We start from the raw sequence: 25,144 nt of genomic DNA on the forward strand, positions 1-25,144 counted from the left end.
ACATTCAAATAGGGCATTTGGGGGCTTTAAATTCCTTGGTAATTTAAGTAACTTTTAACAAGCATGTCCACGCAGATGAGATCGGCGTGGATTTCAGAGCCATACATTTCAAATAAAATCCCTCCCCTTTTCTCCCCTAAAAAAAAAAAATCGATTTCAGATTCACACTTTTAACATTAAAGTGTGGATCTGAAATCCACGTTAAGATTAAAAGCTGAAATTCACAGTTTGACACAACTGGATTTAAGTTATCACAGATTTGAGATTCCCTTGAATTTGAGATTAGTGGGAAATCAAACGCACCAGGCCCCATTGGGGTCTAGTCCCAAGTCTCCACACATAAAAAGAATATTCATAATTCGACAAAATAAGTTTAATTAAAGTTGGGCCAGGCATAGGATGAGACACATGGTGTTGTTTTGATTAGTTCTAAAAAATTTTCAACAAAGAGGTTAGCCCCTACAAACTTCATAGGACAAAACATGCACATTTATGTAATGGTTAAACAATAAAAACATTTCAATTGCTTGGAACTATTAAATTCGCCAAAATTTTTAACGCAAAAAACTTACAAACTCTTCAAATACACTTGGTCGAGCAACATGCAGAAGCACGATTGGTTAGAGCAGCATTTTTAAATAAAAAGGACAGCCCTCGGGAACAGCCCCCACCTTAAAACTTTAAAAAAGAAAATCATAAAAAATTTTATTTAGCCCTATATAAAACTTTCGAAAAATTGTATTTTGATTCGTGTTAAAATTTTTGAAACTACAGTTGGGCCCCTAATAGAAAATTCCTGGTTTCACCCCTGCTCCAGGATTTCGTTTCATTAATTCAGGTCCACCTGTCTAAATTTGGTTTTCATCCTAAAACCAATTTCACATCGACTACAAAATATTGCACAAATTTTGCATACTGCTAATTGGATAAGACAAGGCCATCCTATCATTCCCCTTCCTCAGGTGAGCGCTCTTCCCCTTACCTTCCCTTCCTTCATTACTTTCAACCAGATTTCTTATAATTTTTATTGCGCTAGAGCTTGATTTCCTTCTAGGACCAGGCAGGTTAGTTGCAAGACAGGCATTCCATGCATACCATACCATGGATTGGTGGAAGATTTAGCAGCAAGGCATCCATTTACCAATGATGGCGGCTGGTGTAATCGGTTGTCCACACCAACACCACAAAATATATTTAGTTTTACATTATTATTTTGAAATATATATATATATATATATATATATATATATATATATATCTTTGAAAATTTTGAATTAATGCCTCCTTCAACCAAAAGTAAATGGAGCAGTGAATCGTGAGAGATTCTTCATTCTAACTAGACCCTGAAGAAGGAATTAATATTCATGATCGCCTATGAGTGTTGGATGATGAAATAGTGAAAAAAATGTTTCTAGAGTCCCAATATTGCACTATTGATCCATGACGCAACAGAGATGTATCAGGATGCCAAACATAATTTTTGGTGGCCATGTATGAAGAATGGCAGTAGTAACTATGTAACTAGATGTCTAACATGGCAACAGGTGAACGTGGAACAAGAATGGTAGCCATTACATCCGCTCTAGAATCATCCCCATCCCCATCTCCAAACTAGCAATCCAATCGATGAAAAAGAACAAAATTAAACATGTCAGAGATACACTCTGAATATAGCCTAATTTCAGACCTCTAGCTTGCCAACTCGGGGACTCTGTGAACTCATCGAGAGTGATGACCCGGATATATGTGCAAGCAACTTACAGTAGACAACAAGGCAGAGAATCATAACCACAAAGTCATCAACATACCACATCTACAGTTCATAAGTGTCATGTCAATCATCATAGAGCATCATCAAGTAACCTTTAATTAGCATCAACAATATCTTATATAAGACTTGGTCATCAGAGAACAAGCTGTTGTACAGAGTAGCCCCTGTCGTGACCACACAACTTTGCACTGACCTCAGTGACAAGTTGCTGCAGGTAGTCCATGCTCCAGTACTGTACGAGAGGGACTGACTCCAATAACAACTGATGCTATAGCTAGTTATTTCCTGATAAATTTCTGCATCAAGATCAACAAATTTTATTCTGGAAAAATCTCAAATGTTCAGAAAATTTGGAAGGCAGACCTTCACATTGAGTTTGAATGATCCAAAGATTCCAAACACAGATCGGAAATGTTGGTGCAACGTAACAGCAAACCATAGAACTAAAGGCAACATCAGATTCCCATTTTTAGCATTTTTTTTTTCATTAGCCTTGGCTGTAAGAAGAGTAGTAATATTAAGTTAACATATGGCATGGCATGAGTAAAAGCTACTTCCTTCTTAAACTGTAAAATAGGATTAGGAGATGACATATGCCATTAAGCTATGAAACACAGAGAAGCTCTTAAACTCTAGTGATGCAATACCGTTGAACTAGAGAAGCTCTTTCATGTCTACATAGAAGACAGACTGTTCCTGCTGGTACAGATAGTTCATTACAATGATGACAATGACAGTAGAAACCTCAGCTATGGCACATCTTTCCCTACTCGCTGGTTGATCAGTGCCTGAAGTTTCAAAACCAAAATTGACTACATTTTTGTTTACCCTTCTTGCTCAATTTGCCGATCGGTTCATTGTTGATCATAACACTAAGCATTAACCTCTTACAGCTTAAATGTATGCTCTCTCTCTCGCTGCGTGTCTGTTGTTTTAATTACTTTAAGTGATAGCAATTTAACCGGGCCTGCAAAGAGTTCCTCCATTGACTAACATGGAGTGTTTATCAAGGTAAAATATTTAATTTTAATACCGTCATCTAAATGTGAGTTACATATGAAATCGCGCAGAAATGATGGATACCGGTCGCGGGTTGTTAATATAAAATGTTGAGCTGCTTATACGGTTATACCTGCGGTCATATCCATGAGGATGACCCATTTTTGTGTTTAGATCTGGGCATTGGGCCGGTCCCGGCTTGGCTCGAAACTTGAGCCTAAGTTAGGCTAAAATAAACAAATATTTTTAATAATACAATGTATATTGTTATTATATAAAAATAATAAAAAAATTGACCCCATCAAACGGACCTGAGCCGGTTTTTTCGGGCCCGAGCCTCGGCTCGATCGGATACCGTTGTCTGGCCTATAGTTAATTACGAGAACAAATAAGACTCACTAAAATGGACAAGTTGGTCATGGACCAATTAAAAGTGGGTCAGTTACCACATTAACCTCACTAACTTGCATTGCATGCATGGATACTAACAAGTCATTGTGTCGTGTCACATGTGGAGGTCATCTCACTTGTCCACTTCGTCATTCATGTTCCAATGGTGGCCATGCATTGCATCTCATTTAATTCATAAGTATGTTCATTGCATTCTAGATGCATCCATATTTCATTTGATGCAACATAGTTCTCGAACCCTCGACATTTTAAGGCACCATCATTCATCTAGGCATTTTATATATGCGTTCCCAATTCAGGTTTGGGTTGGCTCGGTATGTCCCCGACTCGTCCCTGGCTCGGCCCGACTTGGCCCTAACTCATCGTGATTGGTCCGATGCAGATCATTTTAAAACTCGACCAAATTGATGAATTAACTCACCAAGTCGATGAGTCAACTCACGGACCCAATGACCTGGTCATCTGTGATATGAGTTCGAGTCATAGGTTTGCCAATTATGTTTTTTACCCCGCTTTCTTATAAGAACTAATTTGAAGATCACAAAAGCGAAAAAATGGCTGCGAGGCACAGAGGGGTCATTCCATGTCAGGTTGTTAACAGGAGGGAGAAAACATGCTCAAGGTGTTTTGGCAAATTTCTAGGAAATTTTAGGGTTCCACTTTTGTGCATATAGGGAACATGGATGTACAAGGAGAGAGCAAGCAAGCTTGAATCAGACATTGTTTGGCTTGAGCTAAAATCAAGTTGTATGAGGCGAGTCGAACTCAACTTGTTTAAGCTCGTGTTGCTTGATTTATACATTTTTTTATTTAAATGTCAATGAGAAAAACAAAAACGATGTTAAAAGTAATTAAAAATTACCGACATACACCTAAAGATCAACAAACAATGAATATACAAATCAAATCGAGTTTAAACAAGTAAAGCTTGTGTAACTCAAACTTAACTAGTTTATAACTCGAGTTTTAACTCAAGCTTGAGCTCGAGCTTGCATGGGCAACTTCGAGTTGGGTTCGTGTTGACTCATCCCGTTGTATGTCTGATGGATAAGGATCATCCATTTCAAATTGATAAAACACGGTCCGCCCCTAAGATGTAAATAGTGCTTGTGATTGGGATAAATAGGAAAGATTGCATAGCGAAAGCGGCAAACGAGCAGTGAAGGAGGGAATATTTTCCCGCGGGAAGAACTTGAACATGGAAGGCCGAAGGGGCATCAAATTACCGAAGAATTAAAATTGCCGGCGGCTCCTCTCCAATTGTTCCCCGGCATGAAGTTAACTTCAAAACCAAGAAATTTGGCCGAACTGCCATAAATAGTAAAACGCCAGATCCATGAGTAATATATACAATGTTATAAATCAATTTACGAATATGATTTACATGCTTAAAAACATACAAGTGGACAAAAGTTCATGTTTTTAAAAGTGGACTGTACGTTTTAAAAACCCAAAAGTCACCATAAAGTAGACTGTAGTAAAACTGAGTTAGAATTATTAAAAACGAAAAGCTAGTGGAAGCGAAACCATTCTCAAAATGAGACTAGTTAAATGCATGAACAGTCATGCCCATCACTTGTTTTCTTTCATAAAGAATCATAGATCCATCTTCAAAAAGTAATAATGATAATAACTGATACATATAGCGCAAGATTAATTCACAGTTTAAATCTCCAAACTTGATCACTCACTGCTTGCACAGAGTCCCATTTTTTAAAGAAAACACACTCTAATTTATGAAATTTCAACATTCGATATGTTTTTAATAATCGATTATATACAATGTTCCATGTCAACACACTTGAGATACTCAACAACTTGTGTTGTAAAACATGTATAAATGCTGGAACGGCGTAAGTCAACACTATATTTACATAGCTGCAAAAATAGAGGTCTGACTAATCAAATATTCAGTCACTATAAAGTAGAACCATTAGATTACAGCTCGTTTACATGTGCCTCTGTTTCCATAGCAAGTCATATCTAGATTGAAGCACTGGGAACATAAACAATTGGTTCAGTCCAAATTTTGTTCAACACACAAATCTATTCATCCTAATAGAATAATATTATAGACACAAGAGGGATACTTTGGTAGTCGATACATGTATGGCCTTAGTGCTGAATGCATTTGCCCCTCCAGTAGCTCAGAAGCACGATAGTGGAAGCTTTGTGCCATTAAATCAACACTCTTCTCGCATCAAAAGTATGATTTGCTTGATCAACCAGCTGGTACACTTGTAGCACTGGTCTTCCTTACCTTGGTGGGTGGCCCTGTATCGAGATAATACCAAAGACGTGTAAAGTTAGAACTCATACATGCGAACACACTGGAGTAAAATCAAGCAACCTTCAGCACAGATGATGTCCCCAACAATCAGGCTAGGCAACCCCAAAATTCCAAAGCATGATATGAAAGATATGGGGATCAACAGCTGGATGCAACAATTTCAAACTTTAGAAATGCAGGGAAATGAGAACGATGGAATGAGAGCAGCAAACTCCATTTGTCAAGCAAAAGAGTGTTCGCGTACATTTGTGAGAATAAAAAAGAAACAATCACTTTCATAAAGATACATAATCCATATGCAACAACTTTTAAGAGACTCTTACTTGGGAAAAACAAGAAACTAAATACAAAACCTTCAGGAAAGAAAATATCCAAAACCTGAGATAAGATGACATTGCCGATAAAATTTACTTCTTATATCAAGGAATTAATATTTAAAGAAAAAAACATATGTAACAATTAAGGTGTTCTTACATGACTTGTGTCAGGTACTAATGAAAGTCAATAAGCATTAAATACTGATGCAATACTTGATATCAAAAGGAAAGAAAACCAAATTCACAAAACAATCCCTTTGCTCTATATAAACCACGATTATTCCACATAGGCAATTGCTATTGGTGCATAACAGGAACCAAAATTCCTAAATGATTCTTTCTGGTCTTGAAGAGAGAGAGCTCATTAGTCCCATGACTTCCTAAACATTGGGGATTTCAATATCTCATTATCCAAGTGCTTCCATTAACCAGGGATTGCCGTTATAGCTACAATGCTTTTTTTCATGTTCATGGCACTAAGCAGTGTATAAGCCAAACCCCTATGCTTGCAAGTCACAATAAGATTTTATTCCTCCCAAGACCAAATTAAATTGGAGACCTAGATATTGGCCTGGTAACCAACCCTCTAAGCTAAAATGCATTGTTAAAATTCACCAAGCTAAAGTTGCCAGCAATTTCTTGTCACAGTAGTTATTGCCATCAAAAGAGAACAGAGTTACCTGGATCATTGAAACAAGGGCGACCGTCATCTAGCATAATGAATAAAGCCTATTGGAGATCCTGGGTGAGATGAAAAGAACATGACTAGGACAAAGTTGATGTCAAACAGTTCCTTGTTTTTCAGTTGGAACAGGTCACTCAAATTTCTGAAGTCTCCAAACACTCAAGCCCATGCACCAGCTATGCTATAAAGGCATATGAGAAATCCCAATCTGTTGTACTTCAACAATAACAAACTTGGACGGGGGCCATATCCATATGGGAATGCAGACAAAAGTTACAGATTTAACATAGGAACTAGAAAGGTCATGCACTCATGCTGAAATATGTATGTATGTATGTATATATATATATATATATATATAGTACAGCTTGCCTTCTGGTCCTCTCAACCAAGCCTCAAGTGTTTATACACACACACACACACACACACACACACACATCTATATATATATATATATATATATATATATATATATATATATATATATATATATATATATATATATATATATATATATATATATATATATATATATATGCTTTGTGTACATTTTTCTCTATAATGTATTTCTGTTGAGGGTTGTAGACAATTTTTCTGTTCCTGTTTTTCATTTTCTCTCTCTCGTCTAGCCATTGGGCAGTCCGAGTGCTAGAATTATAATCTATAGGAACTAGTCAATGTCCAGCTCTCTCCTCTTTGTGGTGATATCTCATTTCATGGTATGCTCTTTGCGCACTACTATTAGAAAATATTATTTTAGTGCAGTAGTGCACCATTACTTTCTTTTTGGTGATTGTTCCATGGTGCACTACTTTATGTATAGTGCCTGTGGTGGTAATCCAAGCTATCCTATGAGGTTTTTCACCTCAATTAGTGCTGACTTTACATGTTATCAGAACAAGGTTTCTGCCATTTTGAGGAAAATTAGCTTTGCCTCAGCACACGTGCTCATGGAAGGAAACTATGTGTTGAGCTCCTCTTCAGTGGCTGAATTCAACACCAACTTCAACCCCATGTTCAATCTTGATAGAACAAATTATAAAGTGTTGGCCACCCATTTGAATACATACATCAGGGGTCAAGGTCTTAAAGGTTTCTCAAGAGATTCCAATCCCAGACCAAACCCAAAACTTATTGAAATTAGAAGGTGTTGAGCAAATTCTTGGAAAGAGATGAACTAACAAAAGGAATGAATTTCACCAAAAGTTAGACGATTTTGGAAAAGAAAAATTTTAAGATTATACTATAGATTATTAGTCGAGTAGATAGATAAAAAAATGCTGATATTTGAGTTCTAAGAGTGCTTCTGAAACTTAACTAGATCATGGTTATGTTTAACCAAGACTATGGCTCATCAGTACTACCAACAGGGAAAAAATTATTTTGAATTGTGTGTGCTTAATCGCATTCTCTGTGTTCAACCCAGTCTGACCTCTTTAGGGAATCCAGCTTTTATTGTTTTGTGTTTGGTTTACACATCTTACTTAGAAAAATATTTTTTTCCAAACTCAATTCTTCCAAAAGAACACTTGAGGGCTTCTTTGCTGCTTCACTCCTCCATTGACTGCATTTCTTTCTCTCCTGTTCTCTTTTTCTGATCTAACACCATGATTATTCAATCAAGATCTGATATTCATAACACTTGCAATTTTTTCCTAGATTTAGAGTTTAGTTTATTGCCATCTATTCTTATTTTGAAGTTTGAAACTTTGAACCCATTCCATGCAATGAAGCTGAGGACTTAAATAAAGGGAAAGAAGCAAGGAAAGTTGAACTAGACAACTTTAAGAAAGCTAAATTTTGGAAGCTACAAAATTTATCTCTAAAAAAATAACTATTGGGTGCAAAAGGGTCTATAAGGTAAAATAAAACCTTAATAAGATACTAGGCTAGATTTATACCAAAAGGGTATCCATAGGAGTATGAAATTGTTCGTGAAGAAACCTTTTAACTTCTATACAAAATAACCATAGTTTTTGTTGTTGTTGTTGTCTCTATTAGGGGATGGAAAATATATTAATAAATGTAAAAATTGAATTTCTTGATGAAAATTTATATGAAAATGCATCTACGAAAGGCCCACCAGCATAACATTTCTTCTACTAAAGTTATTCATCGGCAATAAGAAAGCTCCTAAAGAATGGTTTGATGGCTTACAGGACTAATAAGTTGATTGACTTCACACTCAACCTTTATTATATGACATAATGTTACCTATTAAGAAATCTGAGACACGTTTGTTCTTCTGTTGCATGTGGATGAGATAATTATCACCGAAAGTAAACAAAAGGGGTAAATAAGATTGAAAAATATTTGCAAAACTCAGAACGGAAATGTCCATCCAAGTTCCATAATCTATGTTTTAGGAACTGAGATAGCTTGTTTCTTCAAAAGATTACTTTTTGTCTCATATTAACCACAGATAGTATGACTAAATCAAAAACAGCCTATAAAGAAGTTAAAATACCAAAACTATTGGAGGTAAGATAAAGAACTTTCCCTTAACAATCACACCCCATATTGCCAAGCAATTGGAGCTCTCACACAACTCACTATAACAAGACCAGAAATTACACTTGCAGTTCATGTTGTCAGCTGATTCCAAAATGTTCCTACATGCATATATATGGCTGTGGTTCTGATTGTCATCCATTATATGAAACAATTCCATCATTGCCATCTTTGAAGTTAATTGTGTATACTGACTTTGATTGGGAGGTGATCACTTCACCACTCGTTTGTGCATTTCTTACATGAAAACTTAATTCCTTAGGGAAATAAGAAACAGAAAAAGAGTTTCACTTTCATCTTCCAAATCTGAATAAGTGAACATTAGGTTATGGCCACACTCCACAGCTATGAAGGAGGTGGTTTGGTTGAAAAAGTTAATTCAAGATATGAAGAGTTCTATTGAACAACTGACACAGTATGGTTTAGAGATGGATCGGATCATAGATTTGGATTCAGTTAGGCTTTTGGTTTGGTTTTTATTTGAGCATTGATATTATTTGGGTTTTGACTCTCTTGTTTAGTGGATCCGAGATCCAATTCGGATCCAAGAGTCAAGCCTCTTAAAACGGTCTCTTTTCTTTAGTTTAGAGTTAATTGATGATCAGAAAAACCCTTATTCACTGTAACCTTTTTTTATTGAGTTTCCTTTTTTTTTCCCGTGTTTACCCTTTTGTTCCTTGCTTTCTGGTGCTTTTTCCATGGGGATTATAGTGAGGGACTCTAATCACTGCATCATTGTGGCATATTATTTTTCATTTGGTGCTTGTTTGGTGTTAAACCAATCTCCTCTATGAGTCTCTATAGCTCCCCCTGGAGCTGACCTGGACAGGATTATAGCCAGTTAAATCTAAATCAACATCCCAATGATTAAGTAGACACATTTCTACAGGCACTCAATATAGACTCTGCAAACTAAAGCTGAGACACAACTCAATCCAACTTGCTGGCTTTGGTTAGGAAATTTTTCTCAATAAGGGAGTGCCCTGGATGCATCATGCATGCACAGAATGCAACGAGAAGCAAGGTTTTCAAGTAGAAGAGACATACTAGATATCAAGGCCTTCGGTCTGGTCTTGAAAAGAATGCGATGCCTGATAATGCCTATGACTTCCAATTCTGCCCCTGCATGACTACAGCTCGTGCTATCGTAAGCTTGCTTATCTTGAGTTTTCTTCATCACTAGCACTGGCTTCTTTAGAGGCACTTTTGTCCCAGAGAGTTCATGATAACCCAGTGTGAAAGTATCTGTCCCCTGAGGCAAGTAATAACATTAAGAAAAAAAGGCAGAAAGGAAGTCAAGATAACCATTTATCTGGACTTAGCATTTACATTTTGTGCAACTTAATTTAGCATGTATATGGTTGATGGAGTTCATATTTTTTTACATTTATTTCCAGAATGGTGTGAGACATTACTTTACATAAAAAAGACACATGGACAATGTCACTGCAGGAAAAAGTAGTTCAAAATTCCACTTCCAAACGAGCATGAACAAATAATGTAACAAGAGCTAGGCAGCTTCATTTGAGAAGACAATCCTTTCTTTGCATCAGACTATGGTCAGAAGTACCATCATTGATTTAGGGGAATTGTGATATTTGTCAACGCATTTTCACAATCAGGTATTTTTTTCAGAATACTGCTGTGAGTTTCAAATTTATTTTACCATATATTGCAACAATAGCAATGTTTTTATATGTATACATCATCGAAAATGCACAAGTTTTTTCTTCAAGCAAATGAACAGATCTGATTAATCATTAAAATAAGAAATTGCCCACAAATGTACACGTACGTAAACAAAGATAAGTAAATAGATTCGGGTCCCAATTTTATAGTTTTCTACCCTGGTAGCTGAACGCACTCATTTCAGGGTTGTGCCTTCATGCCTCTATCTGAGGCAATCTAATTGCTTGCCTTTCTTCCTTCCCATCCATACAAGTCATAATGCTGCACTAGTTTCCACCGCACACTAGAAAAAATCCTAGGTGGGATCTCTTAGATGTATATGGTTGTAACCTGCTGTGATCTCTTCGATGACCAATCTCCTAGCCTTGTTGATAGTTAAGAAACACAAGTAGACGTGCTCCTCCAACTCCTTTAGCTGCTCTACAAATCCTCCTCCCCTCAGCCTCAGCTCTCTCAGGATCTCCTGTATGTCTCTCCCTGTTCCTCAAACAAATCTTGATGACTGCTCTGTTGTGCTCGATCTCATCATGCAGCCGAGTCACCAATCTGCTCACGGTGTCGAAGTCTCTGATCAAAATGTAGGCCCCCCGAGCGGCTGCATCCAATTGGGCACTCAGAGTACTCAGATAACCGGTTCTAAATGCTCTCGATCTCCTCAATTTCTTCACCATTTTCGTGCAGAAGCCAGGCAGTACTTCTACAACACCAACGCAGCCATGCAAGGCTAGGAAGACACCCACTGCCGTGCACGCCAGAATGAGGCCTGCGGATGAGAGCTTCTTGACGAGCCCTATCAGCTTCACTCTCTTCGTTATCTTCCACTTCCTCTTCGTCAGCTTCTTCTGCATCGAGCTGTAGAGGTCATGAATGGTTTGGAACTGGGTGGGAGGAGAGATGGAGAGAGGGTTGTCTAGTATGGAGAAGGAGGAAAGTTCTCCCATCACCAAATTGAGTTCTTCATTTGTGAAGTCCTCTGGATTGTGCGTCAGGCTCAGGATATTCTGTATCTTTCTATAATTCATCCTCGCCTGGTTGATGCACTGAAGGAGAATGGCGCATGTCCTGCCAGCCTCGGTGCTGCTGTCGAAGTAATCACGGACGAGATCGCGGAGCTCGGAGTTGGAGGCGGAGATTTGCTGCTGGAGAAGCAGTCTATGGTGTCTCGTCTAGGTTCTAAGAGGGACTCAGGCAAGGGGTTGTACAGGGAAGGCGACGATGGTGGTGGCAGTGAAAACGATGACGAAGAAGAAGAGGCTAATTAGGTCGGCTCGTCTCTCGGGTGCCGTATCTGACATTGGACCTTGCTCCATATCTCTATGTCTGATCTGGTTCTCAAAGCTTCCAGTACTCCTGATTAACACTTGGCTTGTGCAACAAGTTAGCCTCCCCTCTTTTTGTACCTAACAAAACAAAGCCATCAATCAGGAATAAGAACAGCAAGCAAGGGATTGAATTGAATGAAACCAATGAATACCAATAAGACAAAATCTTAATGCATGGGAGATCTCCAGCTAAAGTTGATAGAAGCGACGGGACGTTAGTGAGAAAGGGGTGTAGAAGTTTACCTCTTGGGGGTGGAGGGGGACCCGGGCGGTCTGTCCCTTCAATCTCCTCCACATGGTGATAATGGGGCTTGCATCTTCCTTCTCTTTGAAATATCTTTGTTCTTTTTCTGTATATCTTTGTTCTTTTTATGTGGGCGTGAGATATAAAGATGAAAGAAGCAGCCGAAGAAGGACGGGAAGGAGGCGGTGGTGGTGATCAGAATGAATAGGTAATTGAAGAGTAGCGAGAAGGGACTGAAGAGTAGCCAGAGTGGCAGCCACTGAGAATTTAAAGGAGGCGGTGGTGGTGATTAGAATAGGGGACTGAAGAGTAGCGAGAGTGACAGCCACTGAGAATAAGGAGGCGGTGGTGGTGATCAGAACAGGGAACTGAAGAGTAGCGAGAGGGGACTGAAGAGTAGCGAGAGTGGCAGCCACTGAGAATAAGGAGGCGGTGGTGGTGATCAGAACAGGGAACTGAAGAGTAGCGAGAGGGGACTGAAGAGTAGCGAGAGTGGCAGCCACTGAGAATAAGGAGGCGGTGGTGGTGATCAGAACAGGGAACTGAAGAGTAGCGAGAGTTGCAGCCACTGAGAATAAGGAGGCTGTGGTGGTGATCAGAACAGGGAACTGAAGAGTAGCGAGAGTGGCAGCCACTGAGAATAAGGAGGCGGTGGTGGTGATCAAAACAGGGAACTGAAGAGTAGCGAGAGGGGACTGAAGAGTAGTGAGAGTGGCAGCCACTGAGAATAAGGAGGCGGTGGTGGTGATCAGAACAGGGAACTGAAGAGTAGCGAGAGGGGACTGAAGAGTAGCGAGAGGGGATTGAAGTGTAACGAGAGTAGCAACCACTGAGAATTTAAAGGCGGATGGAGGGAGGGGGAGAGGAGGGGCCCATTGTCAACTCAACTAAGTTACGAAGCACTTGAAAGAGAAATGACAACGGGTTAAATTAGCCAAAGCACATCCTAAGCAAATAATATAACCCGTATTTAGCACTAAAAAGACAATAAAACGACAATCGATTAGATTTAACCAAAACAGATCCTAAACAAATAACATAATCAGTATTTTTTTTTTAAGATAGAAATGAAAGTTCCATGAAGTTTTAATTTCTATACATAACTCCACTAAAAAATAAGACATAATAAGAAAATTCTTAAACAACCTAGATGGGTGATGGTTCCCACAAGTCACAATGCACCTTATCAATAACATAACCAGAATTTTTTTTAAGATAGAAACTAAAGTTTCACGAAATTATGATTTCTATACATAACCCCATTAAAAAATAAGACATAATAGAAAAATCCTTGAACAACCGAGATCGGTGATGGTTCACAATGCACCTTATCAATAACATAACCAGTATATTTTTTAAGATAGAAATGAACGTTCCACAAAGTTATGATTTCTATACATAACTCAGATGGGTGATGGTTCTCACAAGTCACAATGCACCTTATCAAATTGTTCAGCACATGAAGCATTAGAAAGAGACATTGACAACCGGTTAGAGTTAACCATAGCACATCCTAAACAAATAACATAAGTAGTATTTTTTTTTAACATAGAAATGAAAGTTCCACGAAGTTATGATTTTTATAAATAACTTTTCCACTAAAAAATATGACATAATAGGAAAATCCTTGAAGAAGGCTAAATGGGTGATGTTCCTACAAGTCACAATGCACCTTACCAAAGGTTAGAGTTGTATTTTGAAATGAGAATTGAAAGTAACGCGTTTCTGCATTTGGCATCTCTAGAACCCTTCAGAAGTTTGTTACGTTTAGTGTTTTCTACAGGCTTAAAACTTTTGGCATCGTTTCACTATTATTCTTAATTTTCTTGAGAAAAGATATGAAATTTACGTTTACCACGATTTTGCTTTAGAGCATCGTTTCAAAATACAAGTTTTTTTTCTCTGTTTATTTAAAATGAAAAAAAAAGAAAGTTCTTGTCATTTTTGTTTGTAATAAAAACGAACAAAGGCAAGAATTTTCCAGGTTCCGTCTTTTATAAAGGCGATCAACTGTACTTAAATTTTAAGTTCGTCTAATATTACAAAGATATAATATGAATATATAAAAATATAAACAAAACGTACAAATAAAATACATGTGGTAATTGGTAGAAACCAGACCGTTTGAGGGACAACTTTATTTGACAAAAAATGAATTATATAATTAATTGGTAGTAATTGGACAAAAAATGAATTATACATGGAGTAATTGGTAGAAGAAACATGTCTATTAGATTAGATGTTCTCATGATATTGTATAAATATCTATGAGTGATTTTTAATTTTTAATTTACCGACAAACAAGTATTCTCTATGAGTGAAACATATATATATAATTTCGTTACTTTCACTTTTTAATTTCATTTTTCAGCATAGTAACTAATAAATTCTTTTGCCTAAGTTTACGGTTTCTTGACTGCTAAAGTATATTTGGAAGGTTGCACATGGACGTCCATAATATGTTTTGCTTGATAAAATCACATCGGGAAATTAAATTACGAAGACAAAGAAAAACACTTGAAATTATGTGGTGGAGGTGCCTGGATCAATCCAAGGTACTCCCTGGGCCTACCAATTCCTCATTTTTTAGGGTAATCTCGGTAGAGGCCAGGGGCGGAGGGAGAGGGGGCCCCAGACCATGGCCCCACCCTGGCAAAAAAAAAAAAAAAAAAAAAAAAAAAAAACTTTTACATTGGAAAAATAATTATTTTTTAATCACTATTTAAATTTAGTTTGGCCCTACCCAGATCCAGAGGTTCTGACTCTGCCACTGGTAGAGGCCAACTTGCGGAAAGGTTAATCCAAGACAATTAAACTAAGCACGAAAATTTTTTATATATAGGTGTCAAGCATCGTGGTCGCGGCCAGAAACTCGGTATTTTGGAATAACCTGTTTTCTGTCCAATATCATAAAAAAAGATCTCGAATCATTACTTTATTTTGTTTTAGATTTTTCTTTCTAAATTGATAGCTAGATTCCCATGCACCAGGAATCATTTAATTTACTGATCTGATCTTTTTAAGATAGAATGATTCAAAACATGTATTAAGTTGATCATATAGTATAAAATCCATATGCTATTTTTAAGTTGATCTGATCGTTTTATTGTCTTTTTAGTGCTGAATAATTTGATAAGGTGTTTTGTGACTTGCGGGAACATCACCCATTTTGACATCCCTACCCAAAATAACCTTGAACTTGAACTTCAACTCATTGAATTCAAGGACGAGTCCTATCATTTTTTTTTTTACCATGTTTTGACATTTTCAACGGTTTGGTAAGTTTTCGTCAGCCGCTATGCTGTGGTATCTTTTCAATAAATTACTGCAGAGCTGGAATTTTTGTTCAAATTCCCTACAAAGTTTCAATAGCTGACAGACAGAGGAATTTAATGTTGAGGCATTAAAGCTCTACTTAAACAAGTGAAATTTCAATGCTGCTAGAAATTTTTTGTTTATTAAATTCTCATGTCAAGAACAAAAGTTTCATGAAATCAAACATGCGGTAATAAAAGGCCAAACAAAAATTTCACCAAAAAAAAATTACATTGCACTAAATGTCCAACAGGTTTAAGCCAGGGCATTTAGTTCTATGTATTCAAACGACCTCTGAAGATTTGAACGCAGTAAATTCAAGGAAAAATCTTAACTTTTTTTTTTTTACCATGTTTTGAAATTTTCAACTGTTCGTTAAGTTACACTATGATCATTTCTTCAATTTAAAACGGGATTGCGTACGGATTTATCGGATAAGCATTAGAAGAGATATTATATATCCGCATGTGCAAACAATTTGGAGCCGATCTTGTCGGTCCCGGAAAAAGGTTTTCAAAGACATTTTGTATGATAAAAAAAAAAAAAGTAGCAAACAGCCTCAGCTTTGCATTAATTAGGGTTGGGAACTGACCGGCATCCGGCTTTGAGGGATGATGTCGTGTTAGCCCCAGAACGGAACATTTTGGATCATCCATTCACTCTGTCAATGAAATCTTGATTACCAATCAATCCGATGAGTAGAAGAAGCAACAATTGCGGGGCTGTTTAGCAATTCAAGAAACATTGTAAAGTATCTTATAAATTTGTCTTAATCTTTGAGAAAAATTCATTCAACTGTAACAAATTGATAATTATTTCCAAACAGTTGCTTTGTGACACTATGTTTTCCACTCATCCAAATGCACTTCTAAACTAGAGCAAGCAAACCAACCATAAAAAAAGAAAATTAGATGCAGCAGAATGTCGTATCTTAAGCTTGATAGGTATGGCTGTAAAAAGCATGTGCCCCCCACCCCGCCCCCACGCGCCCCTCCCCAACGGGCAAGCGCGGCTGCACAATGAGTTGAGCCAACTCAGGTTTGATTCAAACTCACACTTAAAAACTGGACTTGTACTTGACTCATTTAAGCTTAAGTTTAAACTTACATGCTCAAAATGTTGAATGAGTCCAGTTTAAGTTGCAAGAACTTAACTCGTTTAAACTTGGCTCAGTTTGAGTCGGCTATATAAAGGTGTCGTGAATGAGACATTTTCTGTTGCTAAGTTTTTCTTTAAGAGATATTTAGATGCAGAATACGTGTTTTCTTTTTTTTGGATTTTTTGTTAGATGATCTTTCTTAAATGAATTAGTTTTAAAAAATCAGTTAAATGAGTTAAAAAGAAACAAGAGAGGTAAATTAATAGAAACGATTTAAACGAGTTAAGAAAGTTGAGCTGGAGCTTGAGCTCAATGCTACAGCTTGACTTGACTACTGGAGCTCGGCTTGACTAGTGAAACCTCGAACTCAACTCGGCTCGAGCTTGAGAATAGCTCGATGGAAGCAACTTGAATCCGACTTGGCAGTCATGTGTTGAGCTCCAGCTCGAGCTTGACTCTATTAAGGCTCGACAAACTCGTTTAAATAGAATTGATATTTGTGGTTACATGTTGAGCTCGAGCTCGAGCTCGATTAAGGCTAGACAAACTCGTAAACTTGTTTCAATATATCGACTTGATTAAGGCTCAACAACCTCGATTAAGGCTCGAGCTCGACTCGGTAGTTACGTGTTGAGCTTGAACTCAACTCAATTATTTGAACGTGTCCACTTGTGAACTCAAGGTCGAGCTCAAATCATTAAACAAATGACTCGGGTCGAACTTGTACATGAGCTGGGCTTTAACGAGTCGAGTTCGTTGTTCACCCCTGCAAGTCATTCACATCCCTAATGGAGAAACCCACCTCACTAAAGGGCATTTACTGCATAGGTATAGCGATCTCTTCTAATCTTAGCCAACAATTAGGATGACGTTTGCTTACTCCAGTTTTGAAATTCATGATTATGACATGGATATCACATGACTTAATTTTACTTGTGGTAAAATTCATGGTTAATCAAACTCAGGATCTCGGATCACACCTAAGTTCAACAATTTTAAGATCCTTACTGGAATTTGATAGCCTTGAATTTGAGATCGGTAGTGATTTGAGATCACTGGAAATCTCAAATATACGGATTTAAGGTCTGACCCCTCCTATCCAACCTTAAATTTGAGGTTTTGACCATAAAATGGGGATCTCAATTCCTTTTTTCATGTAGTAGTAAAATCTGTGTTTGTTTGCAATGGGGGATCTTGAATTATCCTCGGATTTGAAATCTGATACTATCAAACACACCCTTATTTTACCTTTTTGTACTGAGAAATGATTGGATTTAAGATCGGATAAGGGAGGTTCTGATCGTAAATCAATGGTTTACAAATCCTAAGGATTTTATGTCAAAGTCAATCAAACACACTCTTGAGATTTGGTTGCCGACCAGATGAGAATGGAAATAGATAGATCAGGCTTGACTGTATTTTCCAAAAATTTTTGAAGAACCAAATTAGAATTAATGCATAAGTAAAGCGGAGCAGGTTATTCGTTATGTTATTTCACTGGCACAGGACAAAACCAGTTTCAAAATTTTTTTTATACAGACCAAATTAGAATTAATGAACAAGTAAAGCAGAGCAGGTTATTTGTTATGACATTTCACGGCCGGAAAACAACTAAGAGCAGTTTCCAAAAACGGCACAACACGTAAAGCGCTCAAATTTGATTTTTTTAAATCTTAGCGCCCCCATCCAATTTATCAATTCAATACAGAAAATTAACTTTGTGATCTAAGAAACAAAGACATGGTGCCGTAAGCTTGTATTCTTGGTGACGGGAACCGGCGTTCTCTGGGGAAGTCTACAAAGATTATTTAGAATTGTCACATTGGATTCTTAATACTTCTTATGTTTCACAGAAAACGATAAATTGATTGTTGAAATTAAAAACATTTTACTAAATAAATTTAGAAAAGTACAAAAAATTCGCGTTCATTTCTCCCACTTTAAAAAGAGAAAAAAATAAAAACAAATTTTTCAGTTGAACCGGACGACGACACGTCCCCCCGATTACGTGACCAAAACCAGAGCAAGAAAACAGGAAGCGTGTTTACACGTTCTGTAACCATCGGACAAACCGTTGCAATAATTCGTCGGTGCCATCAAATAACGCAACCACCTTCGATCGTTTAATGGTGGCTGCTCGTGGTAGAGATCGACCTGTCTCTGGGCACAGAACACCATTCTATTATGTTGTTCATCTCTTGTAATAGCCATCTCTCAGGTGCCGTGCAAAAACGACATCCTTGATGGAATCAAAGAGGCGAAAGGTCACAGAGGACAACAACTCCAATTGTTGAAAAAAGAAACGCCATGTATATCAAGTAGTTTGCTATTATTTCTATATACCATATGCAAGGATGTGAATCATTTGCCTGTTCATTGTGTAAGCAAAGCAGCGGGCACGCAAAGATACATCCTCACCAATCAAAATTTGAGGTGCAACAGAGAGTATTAGGACCCAATCAAAAATGCATTGCTTTGAACTTTGAAGTGCCAACCACTACAATTGAAATAATACCTATGTTTGAAACTTACATAACAAGATCTCAAGTTACACTTACGTGTCATTCTTCATCCACCTTCTTCTTCTTCTTTTTCTTTTTCTCGCTCTTCGCCTCCGGGGTGTGTTCATTGGCTTCCTCCTTTTCACCTCCCTTCTTTTTCGTCTTCTTCTTGGCGGTTCCATTCTGCTCCAATTCAACCTGACCATCAGCAACTCCGTTCAATGTGACCGCTTCATCTGCCCCCCTCTTGCGCTTTTCATCCTTTTTCTTTTTCTTTTTCTGTGATTCTGGCTCCCCTGAAACAACCCCATCAGCTAAATTCATTGCCTCCTGCACTTGAACATCCTCCTCACCCCTAGTCTCCTTCTTATTCTTCTTCTTACTTTTCTTTTCTGCAACTTTAGCGGATTTCTCAGAGAGATCATTCATCCCTTCCGCATCTGAAAGTACGATCAACAAAATATAATTACCATGATCCAAAGAGATTAGAGCAGAAGCATACATTGCAACAGCACATGAATGAAATTATCCATAATTTCATTTTGAAAAGGGTGTCCTGATGGCTTGTGAAAATGCATGATTTGAGGTTGCCCTTAGTTTTTGTTTCTTTTAAGTTTTAACCTATGCTACACTGGGATCAAAGCTATGTTGTTCAACATGCACTTACACGGCCTAGGTGCAACAGAAAATCCCAATATTAAGGCTCAACGGTTCCACGCAATCAGACTAAAATTGTCAGATAAGCCTAGGCAACTCGATGCCATGTTACAAACCTACTTTCTTGAAAACAAAAGAGATTAACATTAAGTCAACCAAAAAATATATATATTGTGAAGCACCGGCCAAACATAATGTAATTCATATGAAAGAATGAAAATAAAGCAGTGCTCTGCTCTACAACAACGAAAAACATTGATATTTTACTTGTAAGTTTTTTTGTGTCATATAGCTGGTAAACTTAAGTCAAAGTTTAATCTTTCGAACTTTTAACTATGTTAAATCTCATGTTATGAAATGGTTAATGTGTTTGTGATATTGTTCATTTGAATTGTTTTACTGCTATAAGTTGACGGAAAAAGGTTTTTGATTGAGAAATATTTCAGTTTCTTTATTAATTCTTATTGCATTTTATTAGTTTATTTCCGAGGGTGCTGGTTCGTTTAATGCACCCAGTCATGTTCAGCTGCACCCTGACACTTCTCTCTCTATCTCTCTCTGCCTCTCTTTATACCTCACTTTATGCCCAGGCTGCCTAGACCTTCATATGTTTTTGCAAATGAATTGAAAAACTATAGCAATGTTTATTGTCATCAAATGCAAATGAAAGCATAAGCAAATAATTAAGATACTGCAAAACCAGGAAGGAAAAAAACGATAATTTCCATTGGAGAACTTCTAGCACGTAAAGTAGATGAGTACCTTCTAAATCTTCAGTCTTTTTGTTGAGCATGTCGTCAATAGCAGCTTTCATTACATCAGCATTCTTTCGTGGAGCAACTCCCTTGTCATAAAAGTCTAATCTCTCCTCAACCTGTTCCCGGAGCTTCTCACCAAAGATATTGCTGTTTGTATCTGTTCACAAGTAATTGACATTTGCTAGTTCTATAGATAGAGCAACTAGGTGCAGATCCGTACAGAAGGAGAAACAAAAAAAAAAGCACAATTAGCTACAAATATAAATAAACAAATTCTTACCTGAAAAGCAATCTATACGGGATGCAATGGAACACTTGTTTGCAAGGTATCGAGCCAACCGACCCTTGTTCCGAGCAGATGCACGACCAATAAAGGAGGAATGAAAGATAAGACCATACTTGGGGGTATTTCCTCGGGTTTTCAATGCCCTAAAAGGAGCAAAAAGAAATGCTATTCATTAGGCTCTACTAGATGGAGAACAAATTAAGGACAGAACCCCAATAAGTTGGCACAAGAATTTGGGTTTTGCATGGTTACTGATTCAACTTCATCAAAACATGTACACTTCAACACAAAAGGCTCAGACAAGAAAATTTCCTTTTGGTAGCAGCTAACATTCCCCAAAAGATGGAAACATTTATCTCAACCTAAGTCCAAATATCATTGTATTTTTCAATAACTGTATTTCAGGGAGTACCTAACAATACTGTGAAACGGGGTACAAAAAATCACAAGCTTAAGGTGGGCACGTGAAAACAAGGTCAATGTGAGCCTGAGGCCCTGAACAGACTAGAATTCACCCCTGCTCTCAGAAGGAATGAGGTGGAGAAAAAGGGAGGGGGAGGGGAGAATGGAGAAATAAACACAAGCAAACCACTCATTAATGGGGAAAAAATGGTTAACTTCATGCAAGGACGGGACTCCTGCAAACACAATCCAGAAATAGTACAAAATTCAAGCTTGCCCTTACCATCAAACCAACTCTTACGCTGTCATACACCACGTTGTAACATTTGCCATCAGAGATGATTTCACTTACTCAAAAAATACCATTTTTCCATGAGATTAAAAATAATTGCCTTTTTAATATGAGGTAGGTTTCACATCTTATTTATGAAAAGCATTTTAAGGAATCATAGCAAGAAACCCAAAGGAAAAACATAGGTTGTAGCTTCCACAATTCAGAGAGTAAAAATATGGCATTAAAAGTAAAGATTGCTACGCGCTTAGTTAAAAACCAAAAAATAAAAAAGAAGGTTTTATTCACTTGGAAAAGGAGATCAAGAAAGAAAAGGAAAGAACTGTCATTGACACCATAATGGAAAGAAGTGATTATATACAAGAATCCTATTATGCATCTTTATGCTTTTCTTAGAACTCAACATTTTAACCTCTGCAGATATTTACTCACTGATAACCAAGCGATATATCAGCATATGAGACTGAACCAAAATTGTAAAAGAAGATTTTACAGAACTTTTTATGCCCTACTTAATTCACTTCACAAGAAAGAAATGAAGTTTTCATGTGTGTATATACCTAAAAAGTGCCTTTTCTGCACCAAGTATTTGAAGAGTAGACGCAGGACACTTGGCCAAATTTGTAAGGCTACCAGCATGAGAAATCAACCGGGCACCAACCATTTCACCAATTAAAGAAGCTAAATTTGGTGCAATATCCTTCATTTTGGTTACAAGATATTCATAAAGTTCCTTTCTGAATTCAGACAGGTCCATCACCTTTTGAGCAAATAGTTGAACATTCATCAGGTCGACAACAGATAATTCCTGCCCTGAACAAGTGAACACAAACATTGTTAGAAGAAAATGTTGCAGGGCCTGAAACATGTAAAAAGAGGAATAAGAAAGAACAGACTCAAAAAATCTACCCATAGACTGAGATGCTGCCACAAAAATCTCTTTGGCTTTGTCTTCATCGCCAATAGCATCAGCTAGCTCAGAAACAGAATCTTCTTTTAGGGAAGATTTGTCTTTTATGAGCTTTACAACTTTTGCATACAGATAATTATCATTGATGATCTTAGCAAGTTCCGGGAAGTGCCATGAATACCATTCCCTGTATGCAAATGGATAGCTTGAGTAAATGAGCAGAGAAATTGAATTTTCTTTGCAACATAAAAGTTGGAGATGCAGGAGGAAAAAGGATAAGAGTCATCAATCACTGATTAGACAATCCATCACGCAGGGATTCAACTAAACATATGCATAATCTCGTGAAATAACCATTCACATCATAAGAAATACTGAAGATGCTCCTCTGCTAGAAACTTCAGAGGTTTCATGCGATAAAGAAGACTTTGTTCCACATAAAAACCTTCTAGGAAACATTTCTGAAATATGAATACCACTTAACTCAAACTGTGCAGCTTAAATTAGATGAATGAAATGTAATAGTATCATAAGATTGTGATAATACTCTAAGAAAAAGAAGGATATCAATAAGACATTCTTAAGCTCTTATCTGCAACCGGAGATTATCCTGACTTGCTAAAAAATGTTGTCACAAGTACTCGCTCTCATTACAGATTAACACACGACAATGAAACAACTGTGTTACAAGAACATGGTCCACGAAGAAAGAGAGAGAGGGAGAGAGAGATCCACCTGATTCTCATGGAGAACAGGTTAATATCCTTGTCTAGAGTGTCTATGAGGAAAATTGCCTGAATGACCATATTGTCAATTCTATTGACGTTGAACTTGACCTTTGCTCGACTGTAACTATGTGCAAGACCCAGTTGAGCTTTCTCCAAGTCTGATTGCTAATTGATAGAAGAAATGAAAACAGTTACTGAATTATGACATAACAAATGAAACACATGAATGTACAAAACAGTGGAGGGGTAACAGACTTTAAGGGCCTTGATGAATCGCTCAAAGTGTAGGCGGATGCCGCGCAAGATTTCAAGCACAAAATCACTGGATTGGCAAGGGATGCCCGTAATTTCAAGAATCTGTGAACCGAGCTTTGCCTCATAAACACCTAAACTGAACTTCGCCTTCTTTCCCTCCTTAACTTTTGGCAGGTTAAGCTCCAGAAAGTTTCTTAGCTCGTCAGTTAACATGTCTGGTACCATAAAAGTATAAAAAACAAATCATTAAACCAAAAGCCATTGAACAAAATAGAGCAGGAACATAAACGACTAAATTTTACCCATATCAATTCATCCGAACTCCAATATTCATAAATATTTGGTTAAATAGTCAACAAAAAGACATTTATTGGAGAAAATGAAAAACCAAGATTCTCTCCTCAAAAGAAATCCCGTAACCTTGACCATCTGCAGCTTTTACATGTACACATTTTGCTTAGTATTGGTTCACTGCAGTAAGCTCAGTACTGTACTGAGTTGAAACCAACGACTGAAATACATGCAATATGTAACATTGTGAAGGAACTTCAAAGAATCATCCACTGGCCCCCGTAGAACAGAACGCCACAGGAAAATCCAGAGAGAAACCCACCACCAAACTCGTCTCCATATTTACCTCCTACCAGTCTAGAGAGCAAATGTTTGGCATATAACCAGAGAAACCATGAAAGAAACAAAACCTCCCAACAAAGGGGAAGAAAAACGATAACCCAAAAAATGGATCACATTAAAGCGCTTAAGATAAAAAGTCGCCACCACGAGGGGGAGAGAGACAGATAACACGTTTCAACTACAGATAAGACCCTTTTCCCTAGTTTGAGGCAAAAAATACCAACTTTCAGAGATTGAGTTGCACTGCTTCAGGGCGTCGGGGGCAGATGAGAATGGCTGGAAAGCTGTGAGCGTCACCACCTTGCCGAAGCGGTTGAGGTCCATAATGGACTCCCGGACGGCGTCCGTGTTGTGGCCTATTTCATCTATGCCCTGCGCATGGAAGAGAGAGAAACCGGAGGCCGACTCGTAGAGAAGGTAGAGCGCCATGGTTAGTTGCAGGAAGAAGGAGGGAGGGAGAGAGAGAGACTCTTCTTCTTCACTGCTCAGCCCTTAACCGATAACCAAAAACCGAACTTCAGAGAGAAATGGGCTGGCGCTCCCATTCGTTTGGTTATTAGGGTTTTAGCGAGAGGCAGAAGCAGAAGAGAGGGAGGGAAGTGCTAGGGTTTTAAGGCTCTGGAGACCACCGGCACACCAGTCAACATTTTCACTCAGCACGCCCTTTAGCAACATTCTCAAAACGCGTCCTGTATTTCTGATTTTTCTTAATACACTCCACAATTGCTACGCATGGTGATTTGGATCATATTGTACAAGTTTTTTTCTCTTTACAGTACGTATCTTTGTGATTTTATTCGACTTTGCCTAAACTTTTATGAGCAATATCTGCCCAAAAAAGAAAAAGTGAGACAACTATCAAGAAAATTGAAAACAGTGCTGGTTTCCAAGATTATAGCAAAAATATTGTCCACAAAAAAAATCCTAGTGTTAAATATTTAAGTACATGCATAATAGTTATGTATATTCCTAGTTATCCTTATTGGGGAAAATCTACTTTTAAACTTGATGCTGAATTGATTGTATTTATCTTTGGTTTTTTCAGTTCAAGTTTGAACGAAAAAATCCA

The 25,144-nt window shown here is 37.6% G+C and overlaps 2 protein-coding genes and 1 pseudogene across 2 annotated transcripts; all 3 read right to left on the reverse strand.

Moving 5' to 3' along the window:
• Nucleotides 1-5,035: 5,035 nt before the first annotated feature.
• On the reverse strand, nt 5,036-12,292 carry LOC116260322 (UPF0496 protein At1g20180-like; annotated as a pseudogene).
• On the reverse strand, nt 11,922-13,744 carry LOC126409203 (uncharacterized). The gene is made up of 3 exons (XM_050079468.1): nt 13,679-13,744; nt 12,239-13,021; nt 11,922-12,073 (listed from the first exon to the last, which is right to left on the reverse strand). The coding sequence occupies exons 1-2, from the start codon at nt 13,742-13,744 to the stop codon at nt 12,365-12,367; spliced, it is 723 nt and encodes a 240-aa protein (XP_049935425.1). The 3' UTR covers nt 11,922-12,073; nt 12,239-12,364.
• Nucleotides 13,745-19,101: 5,357 nt separating this feature from the next.
• LOC116260321 (nucleolar protein 56-like) lies at nt 19,102-24,691 on the reverse strand. Its single transcript, XM_031638567.2, has 8 exons — nt 24,300-24,691; nt 23,443-23,657; nt 23,195-23,352; nt 22,459-22,646; nt 22,110-22,362; nt 20,850-20,998; nt 20,574-20,726; nt 19,102-19,594 (listed from the first exon to the last, which is right to left on the reverse strand). The coding sequence occupies exons 1-8, from the start codon at nt 24,502-24,504 to the stop codon at nt 19,215-19,217; spliced, it is 1,701 nt and encodes a 566-aa protein (XP_031494427.1). The 5' UTR covers nt 24,505-24,691; the 3' UTR covers nt 19,102-19,214.
• Between the last annotated feature and the right edge of the window lie 453 nt (nt 24,692-25,144).

The sequence above is a fragment of the Nymphaea colorata genome, chromosome 9 (assembly GCF_008831285.2).
Source record: "Nymphaea colorata isolate Beijing-Zhang1983 chromosome 9, ASM883128v2, whole genome shotgun sequence".
NCBI lineage: Eukaryota > Viridiplantae > Streptophyta > Magnoliopsida > Nymphaeales > Nymphaeaceae > Nymphaea > Nymphaea colorata.